The sequence below is a fragment of the Octopus sinensis genome, linkage group LG18, assembly GCF_006345805.1.
Source record: "Octopus sinensis linkage group LG18, ASM634580v1, whole genome shotgun sequence".
Lineage (NCBI taxonomy): Eukaryota > Metazoa > Mollusca > Cephalopoda > Octopoda > Octopodidae > Octopus > Octopus sinensis.
Window position 1 is genome coordinate 11,095,202 of NC_043014.1, and position 10,000 is coordinate 11,105,201.

A 10,000-nucleotide genomic window follows, 5' to 3' on the forward strand; every position below is an offset into this window, starting at 1 on the left:
AGTTACTCTAATCGAGTGTGCTTTGCCGAACCGTTAAGTTTCGGGGATATAAACACACCGATCGCGGTGTTGCACTTTGAAGAGACCACTTCAGTTACTAACTAATGGTGCAAAAATTCTGTTGTCTATCAAGAGAGACGCATGTCAGAATATGATACAGATAAATCTGGTAGTTTTTGTGTCAGCTACCTTTCTGCAATGTTTACGGCTATCTAGGTTTGCTGTTGCTGTTTGTTTGTTTGTTGAGCGAAGCGGTCTTCGTCCCAGTAGTGGGAGAAGTCCGAAACGTGGTCCTTTTGCTATTCGTAAGACCCGCAGAAGAGAAAGCAAGTCAACCCCCGACACCGAGAGCATCGACGGATGGATAAATGCGCATCCAGGATCAGCGGTTGCGTAGGAAGTCTGGGACAAGAAACAGGAAGAAAGAGTGAGAGAAAGTTGGAGCGAAAGAGTACAACAGGGGTCGCCACCGCACCCTGCCGTAGCCTCGTGGAGCTTTAGGTGTTTTTCACTCAATAAATACACACAACGCCCGGTCTGGGAATCGAAACCGCGATCTTCCGACCGCGAGTCCGCTGCCCTAACCACTGAGCCATTGCGCTGTTGCTATTGCTGTTGTTGTTTAGTCCAAGCTTATCTCCCGTTTGAGCAGACATATGACCAAGGGTCTTCTTGTCAGATCTACCCTGTTCATCTTGGAGGTGGAAGGGTATGATTTGAGGGATATTGGGATGTTGTTTCTTGAAAGTTGAACAACCACACAGAGACAACATTCTATGATAGCGCTTCTTCTTCTTAATCCTTTTTTGCCCCTCGTGGAGCATAGGGCCTCAACAGTTGTTTTCCACTTTTTGCGGTCATTGACGTGTTTCTTGGCTGCTTCCCATGTCAGGCCGGTGGTCCTGAGCTCGTCCAAAATGCTCCGCTTCCATGCCTGTTTCGGGCGTCCTCGCTTCCTCTTTTATCCCGGCGGGTTCCAGTCAAGTGCTTGTCGTGTCATATTTGAGGGTTCTTTCCGCAGTGTGTGTCCGATCTATCTCCATTTCCTTCGTCTAATCTGAACATAGTGCTCCAGGTCTCTGTAAAAGCCGCCAATTAAATGACTGAACAAAACGTTGTATGTATGTATATAATTGTTAATGTATCCTCTTTACTCTTTACTATTTTACTTGTTTCAGTCATTTGACTGCGGCCATGCTGGAGCACCGCCTTTAATCGAGCAACTCGACACCGGAACTTATTCTTTGTAAGCCCAGTACTTATTCTATCGGTCTCTTTTGCCGAACTGCTAAGTTACGGTGATGTAAACACACCAGCATCGATTGTCAAGCGATGTTGGGTGGACAAACACAGACACACAAACACACACACACATATATATATATATACATATATACGACGGGCTTCTTTCAGTTTCCGTCTACCAAATCCACTCACAAGGCTTTGGTCGGCCCGAGGCGATAGTAGAAGACACTTGCCCAAGATGCCACGCAGTGGGACTGAACCCGGAACCATGTGGCTGGTAAACAAGCTACTTACCACACAGCCACTCCTGCACCTATATCCGAAAAAGAAGCACAATCTAAAGTATAAAGCTGTGACCAATGGTTTCGCATCCACAAAGGGCTTAGATCCATGGATGTTTCGTCAGACTCTAAAGCCGAAGATAATGTAATTCAGAGAGAGTGAGAAGCGTGGTGGGTGGCGGTGAGAAAGAAGAAAGAAAGCGAGTGAAAATGAAAGAAAGGAATATTATGTACATTGGTAATCGTTTTAATTTAATTTATCTTTTATTTTCTACAGGGCTATTTGAAACGCTACGGCTATTTGACTGAAAGACCTTATGGTTCTGCATCCTTAGGAGAAATGACCGACGCTCTCAAGTAAGGAAGATTACTTAAATTATTTCATTGTATAAAAGTACCTTAGGATTTGAACCCACATCCATTGAAGACTCCGGCCAAGTGCTTTACCATTAAGCTAAACTGCCGGTTGACGAATTAATTCGCAATTTTAGACGTAGACCAATAATTGAAACAAGTATAAAATTAAAATATTTCATTGATATTGAGCGAAGAATCGAACACGAAACATATGGCCTTTTGAAGGTTAACCAATTTATTTGTCCTGTTGATTAGAAACTGCCCAGACTGTTGTAAGGTTTATAAACCAGTAAAGGTTAACATAACAAGTTCACCTTCAGAGCCGAAGCTTTCCGTTCGTCATAGTAGGATAATATTTATAGCTTCGTTTGTATTGTTAAATATTTTCACTTCACCGACCATGGAAGAAATAATCCGCATTGACCTTTTAATGTCCTTGCATGTCGAAATGCTGTTGCTGTTTTACTGCCTTATTGTTCACTGAACAATATGGCGAAAATGAAAGTAATAAGAAGTCAGCCAGTATACTTCAAGATCATTCTTGAGCTAGCAGACGTGAGAAAATATCATTGGCAATGTTATGTTAAGATTATATGGCTATAGTTAACCTTGGACACGGCTTGTTCTTTACATTTAAAATATATATAAACAAACCAAACCAAACCAAACCAAGGACATACACATACATACACACACACGCTGCTCCAGCTCTTAAGGTCATATCTATTTTGCTGTCATAGTTATATTCCTTGGTTTTTTTCGCCAGTCTTTTTTCTATTAATTTTCTAATCTTTTGATCTTTTATTTTTTTTTTTTACGTCTAGAATGTTTTTTTAAAATTTGTTATTCTTTTTTTGTTTTATTTCATTTTTTAAAATACTTATTTTGGTTCTTCTCTGTTTGACTCACGCATTTCAGTACCTTAATTTTTTTAATTTTGTTCCAATTGATTTCAAAGTTGATGTGTTGATGTAGTTTTGTATGCTAATTATGGAAATGAAACTCATTTTTGCTATAAATAAATAAATAAATAAATAAATAAATATCTTTTAAAGTTTGCACATTTTGGGTAATTTTAACCAATCGAAAGCCACAGATATATTGTTGCCTGTTTCCGTAGTAACAAGCCAAGGTATAACCTGCTTATGCCAATCAAAATCACAGACATATTGGTACCTGTTTCCATAGTAACATGTCATGTTTTCATAGACAGATATCATGTTAAAACTGCTAGCTTCCAAATGCTGTTTTTTTTTTGTAAAATAGATTTAAATAGATTAAATTTAAATAAATTAAATACATTAAACCTATGAAATAAAATTTAAAAAGAAATTGTTATTGTTAAATTTGGGGATGGTCGTATATTTGTCCGAGGCTATAACAGAAAATACTTGCCCAAGGTACCACGCAGTAGGACTGAACCCGGAACAATTTGGTTTAAGAAGCAAGCTTCTTAACATACAGTCACTTCTGAGCTTATAGGTTAGCTTTATGCTCCTTTTCTCACCTTTACTAATTTTGGGTCATCCCATAAATAATGCGGCTTTTTCAAAAATTTTCAAAATTAAGATAAACAGTTCTTTTTTAATCTAAAATATACTCTCCTTCATTTTCGACAATGCTCTTCCATCTATCTGGTAGATTTGCAAGGCCCCTTTTCCAAAATTCACTTGTTCTTGGGGAAAATACTCCTCCAGTACTGTTCTGACTTTGCCTACAGAATTCATATCTTCACCGTCCAAATGATTTTGAAGACAGCGGAATAAATGGTAATGAGATGTGGCAATGTCCGGCGAATATAGTGAGGAGGGCATCGTTTCCCACTCAAACTGCTCCAGCCTTTGGAATGTCATCCTCACTGCATGTGGCTGAGCATTATCCTGATGGAAGAACACCTTTCGTCGTGAAACCAAAGATGGACCTTTTTCTCCTAGTGCTGACTTAAGCTGCTCGCAGTAGATCTCTTTCGTTATCGTTTGGTTTGGGTTTAAAAGTTCAAAGTGGACTAAACCTTTCATATCCCACCAAACAGATAACACCTGACGTGGGTGAAGACCTTCTTTAGCCTGGGGTACCGATTGTTCTCCTTTCCCTACTCACTATCTTCGGCACTTGACATTTTTACAAAGAACCCATTTCTCCTCACCCGTCACTCTTCGGTCCAAAAAAGGTTCATTCGTGAGATATGACAGCAAAGAAGAACACACGTTCACTTGATGAATGGTTGAATGACCAAATCGAAGCTTCTCTGCTAGTTCCTCAACAGTTACGATGGGATTTTGTTCCACCAGGTTTGCAGGCTGTAGTTTCTGGCTCGGAATTTCTGGAACCACCGTTGACACTGACTTGCGCTTATCGTCCGGTTCCCATATACTGCATTAATATTCCTCACACTTTCCGTTGAGTTGTTGCCTTCATTGAACTCATAAAGCAAAATATACCGAGAATGCTCCTTTGTCACTTCCATTATAGCTTTGAAAAAATAACTCTTAAAATCGAACTGCACTCTTCAAAACTTGCACTAAGAATAAGCACAAGGTAAAATTACTACCTGCTTTTATAGCAATTTGATGCAGGTAGTTTATTCCACCCCCTCCGACTTCTAGTACATGCTATTGGAAAAACCGCATTTGACCAATATATATTCTTCGATTTCAGGAAGTTTCAAGGTTTTCTTCAACTTAACATCACGGGGCAAGCTGACCAAGCTACATTGAAGGTTATGTCAATGCCTCGTTGTGGTGTCTCTGATGTTATGGACCCAGAAAATACAAAAGGCAAGTTGTTTTTCAGTGTCATTATATATAAGTGCAGGTATAGCACCCGATTTTCTGGTCCACATTGTTCGGAACCTCTTAAAATCCGCATTGATTTTGTTTCAAATTTTGGCACAAGGACAACAACTGGGGGGGGGGATAATCATTATATTGACCCCAGTACTCAGCTGGTATTTATTTTTATTGATCCTGAAAGGAGGAAAGGTAAAGTCGAAATCTTCGGAATTTGTATTCAAAACGTAAAAACGGACAAAATGCCGCTAAGTGCCCCTCGTCCCCGGAGCGCTAACGCTTCTTATTTCTTTATTACCCACAAGGGGCTAAACATAGAGGGGACAAACAAGGACAGAGAAGGGGATTAAGTCGATTATATCGACTCCAGTGCGTAACTGGTACTTATTTAATCGACGCCGAAAGGATGAAAGGCAAAGTTGACCTCAGTGGAATTTGAACGACAGACGAAATACCGCTAGGCATTTCGCCCGGTATGCTAACGTTTCTGCCAGCTCGCCGCCTTTAATCACAAGCAATCATCGTTACACTTTCTAGTTTGGATTCTCAAGCCTGACCAAACGAGGCTATGAATATTATTCAACTATCTCGTTCTTGGTCAACCACTAGGTCTCCTGCTGGTTGGCGCGGCTTGAAGAATTCCTTGAAGAATTCTTTCCCATGATATTCTAAGCACATGTCTGCAATAGCGGATCTGTAATCATCCCTCCGTGGCGGAGAAGTAGCGGCACGACCAGAAGAGACTCCTTGATCTCCGAGTTACCCACCCTGTCGAATAACGTTACCCCAGAGATCCTTCGAAGGGACCCCATTTTGGCCGCTTGTATTCTCGATCATACTCATTACCAAACATTGACCATCGGTGAGTCTAGGCACAAAGTCTGTAATAATGTTTATACATAAGTTACCTTGCTTAAAAACTACACGATTTTCTTTTGCAGTTGCGAAATGGAATATAACTCGACTGACATATAAATTCATAAAGTTCTCACAAAAATTATCTGAGAGTGATGTCAGGTTTGTATTCCTATAATAATATCTCATTTTCTTTTTCCTAACTACATCTGACAAGAAATACATTACGTTATTCGATCGGTTATATTGCACAAAATTCCAGAGTAAATTTTCTAACGTTTCTGAAACCCATGGAGTGTATAGAAAAGAATACAGTTACATATTGCACATACATACGTACGCACCCCCGCGCCACACACATGTATATTACTGTTTTGTGTTTCTCGAAAAATTCTTATCACACACACACACACACATATATATATATATGCACACATATAGCCTGAGGCTATAATAGAAGACACTTGCCCAAGGTGCCATGCAGTGGGACTGAACCCGGAACCACGCGGTTCGTAAGCAAGCTACTTACCACACAGCCACTCCTACGCCGTTGACTTTTTCAATTAGAAATGTTTGTTTTAAATCCAATACTTACACGCAATTATTTATAGATTTCTATGCTTTGTGTTTCACTGTTCCATAAAAGAATTATTTCACATTCTCTCAAAGTTTCTAGATTCTTATGACGTCAACGGCGCACAATTCTCGCTGGTAAGAAGTGAGTTTCTAAAACAGACAGAAATTTGGACTGTTTCGTCCAATGGTAAGACGTCTGTCATGTTTTCAGAAGATGTCAACTTTTTCTGTCCAAATGTCCTTCTTTTACGCAATATTTACAGGCTATTATTTATATAGCCTTATATGTTTCAAGCTTCCCCGTACCCCAAAAAATAATTACTTCTTCCTAAATTCTTATGACGTAAAACAATTAATGTGAAACGGGACGACAGCATTGCTAAGCAGTGATCTTTATAAATATAAACTTGTTACAAGTTCAAATATGCTTCAGGTATATTCGAATCTGTAAGATGGATCTTTTCAGTTTGAACGGTAGTTTTTAAAAATAATTTCCACGTAACTACACACTTTTAAACTTCGTATACTGGTAGAATGTGTTTATAAAACATCTTTTTCTCTTGACTTTATTGAGAAAATTCTATAGTTTGTAAGATATTTGTTGTTTTTTTTCTTCAATTTCTGCAATTTCAACCAATCAATGACGTCTATTGAGGTGAAAACATTCTGTGCCGTATGAATATGTCCCTCGTTTAAGAAACAGATTGGGTTTATTTACATTTGTGAGGAAAAAAAAATACCCTTCCCCTCACCCCTCACCCCTAACCCTAACCCTAACTAACCCTAACCCTAAAACAGATTGAAATGCAATAGATCGATACTAGGGTCATAATTATGGGTGAACATTTCATATGACACCACTAGAAAAAACTGCCGTTCAAACCGAAAAGATCCCTGTAAGATATTCACTGCATTTTGTCACAGAGAAAATTTCTCACATAGAAAATTTTACGACGAGAAATGTTCTTCATGATAAAATAGATTGACTGTCTTTCTTATGGGTTTTAATATGCTTCAAGCATGTTTGAACTAGTAGGGTAAAGACCCCCTTCGGTCATGAATGACCATGGGATTGCACCTAGAAAGTTACCCTCCTAGACACAAGTCCGGGCAAGGTTGTTTATGGAAGACCAGCAGTCACCCATGCATGCATGCCAGCCCCCCCCCTCTAAACGCCACTGATGTTATCCAAGGGAAAGACAAAGGTCAATACAGCTTGGCACCAGTGACGTCGCAACTCATTTCTACAGCTGAGTGAACTGGAGCAACGTGAAATAAAGTGCCTTGCTCGAGAACACAACACGCAGCCCGGTCCGGGATTCGAGCTCACAACCTCACGATCGTAAGCTCGACGCTCTAACCACTGAGCCATGCGCCTAGTAACACGTTTATAATTAACATAATATATTACATTTTTCAGAACGGCAGTAAGTAACGCCTTCAAATTATGGGCAGAGTCTAGTAAATTGAACTTTGTAGAAGATAAGACTTCTGGTACAATTGAGATACAGTTCAGAAAAGGAGCGCACGGAGATGGATATCATTTTGACGGAAAATGTAAGTAAATATCTATTATTATAAATCTATTATATAAAATCCGTTCTGTCTGTCTCTGTGTGTCTTCTAGGATCTCGGGCATCCTCCATCCGATTGCGCTAAAATTTGATATGTAGATACCGACGATATCAGGACGTGTATAAGTCTTGAAAAAAATTACAAAAGTCGATTCCAGGTGAAAATGCGAGCGATAAAGCCGTGGGAATGTGCATCTGTACGCGCAAGTACGTCAGCTGTTGCGATCGATACTATGCATGCGTGAGAAAAATGCACGTACAGTTTGCGCAAAAAAAGCCGGATGGCTTGAAAAAATGCCACAAAATGCAGTATATTTAAGAGACCAAAAAAGTAAGATGCAAAAGAGATATTTCCTTCAAACTTGGCATGAAGGAAGGAAAGACTATTTGGTTTCTCAAGAAGTGTTTTTTTGCTTTAACAAAACCAAAAATTTTATTGAAATAAAGGCATACTTAATTATTTTTTTAATGAAAAGAAAACACTGATTGCTTTTTATTCAGCAGATATGATTCAGCACCGTCCATTAGGGGTGGGGCGTTTTGCTCGTATATATATATATATATATATATATATATATATACGCATATATACACAATTTTTACTCTTATTTGTTTCAGTCATTTGACTGTGGCCATGCTGGAGCACCGCCTTTAGTCGAGCAAATCGACCCCAGGACTTATTCTTTGTAAGCCTAGTACTTATTCTATCGGTTTATTTTGCCGAACCGCTAAGTTACGGGGACGTAAACACACCAGCATCGGTTGTCAAGCGATGTTGGAGAGGGTACAAACACTGACACACAAACATATACCCCCCCACAAACACACATATATATATATATACATATATACGACGGGCTTCTTTCAGTTTCCGTCTACCAAATCCACTCACAAGGCTTTGGTCAGCTCGAGGCTATAGTAGAAGACACTTGGCCAAAGTGCCACGGCTGAACCCATGGTCATGGCTGAACCCATGACCATGTGGTTGGTAAGCAAGCTACTTACCACACAGCCACTCCTGCGCCTATAAAAGATTATTCTTTCACTTGTTTCAGTCATTTGACCGCGGCCATGCTGGAACATCGCCTTAAAAGGCTTTTAGTCGAAAAATCGACCCCAAAACTTATTCTGTGTAGTACTTATTCAATCGTTCTGTTTTGCCGAATCGTTAAGTAACGGGGACGTAAACAAACCAGCATCGGGGGACACACACAAAAACACATAAATACACACACACACATATATATATATGATAGGCTTCTTTCAGTTTCCATTAACCAGATCCACTCAGAAGGCTTTGCTCAGTCCGGGGCTATTGTAGAAGACACTCGCCCAAGGCACCACGCAGTGGGACTGAACCCGGAATTACGTGGTTGGTAAGCAAGCTTCTTACCACCCAACCACACTTGCACCTACACATAATAGTATACATTTTTGTATTTAAACGTTTAAAGGAATTCAGTGAAGCTAAAAAGTAATTCCAATGACTAATTTTATAAATTTATGTTTTTAGATGGAGTCTTAGCCCACGCCTTTTTCCCCATTCCCCGTCCAATTGGCGGTGATACTCACTTTGATGATGACGAAGCATGGAGAATAGATGGTGGAAAAGGAGCTGATTTATACTACATAGCTACACATGAATTTGGTCATGCCCTTGGTCTACCCCATTCGGGAAACAAAGACTCAGTGATGAAGCCGTACTATGCTGGTTTCGTACCAAACTTGAAACTCCATTCAGAGGATGTAACAGAAATTCAGAAAAGATATGGTAAGTAACAGCTACTTGCAGGGGCGGACTGAGAGTATTAAGGGCCTTCGGGCATAACTGTTTACCAGGCCCCTCAGAGCTCTGGGTCCTCAGGCAGAGCCCGATTGACCGACGGCTCAGTCCACTCCTGGCTACTTGGTTATGTGATATATATATATATATATATATATATATATATATATATATATATATATATTGAAATCACTAATAAGAATAACGCTTATCTGTTTCATTAGTATGTCTTTGTAAAGAATTTAGTGCGTATATATATATATATATATATATATATATATCTATATATATATATATATATATATATAATATATATATATATATATAGATATGATTCGCCATGATAGATCGCTAGCCACTACACATTCTTTATTTTCTCTCCTTGTTTCTTTCTGTGTTCCTTTCTGTGGAAGAGCGTTGGCTCAAAACGTTAAAGACTTTTTCACTTCCCGAGCGTTATGCTAATACATCTGTTTGTTGTCTACACCATCTGTCTTCATCTTTTGGTATTTTGTGAATTCTCTCCCGCCTCCCATATAT

General features: G+C 39.3%; 1 protein-coding gene across 2 annotated transcripts in view; it reads left to right on the forward strand.

Moving 5' to 3' along the window:
• LOC115221368 (72 kDa type IV collagenase-like) overlaps positions 1 to 10,000 on the forward strand; it is a 61,393-nt gene that overhangs the window by 50,280 nt on the left and 1,113 nt on the right. For both annotated transcript variants that reach the window (XM_029791541.2, XM_036510712.1), the window contains exons 2-6: positions 1,804 to 1,883; positions 4,542 to 4,660; positions 5,614 to 5,689; positions 7,524 to 7,660; positions 9,191 to 9,448. In XM_029791541.2, the coding sequence (XP_029647401.1) occupies positions 1,867 to 1,883; positions 4,542 to 4,660; positions 5,614 to 5,689; positions 7,524 to 7,660; positions 9,191 to 9,448 (607 nt within the window). In that variant the 5' untranslated portion in view covers positions 1,804 to 1,866. The remainder of the gene's footprint in view (positions 1 to 1,803; positions 1,884 to 4,541; positions 4,661 to 5,613; positions 5,690 to 7,523; positions 7,661 to 9,190; positions 9,449 to 10,000) is intronic.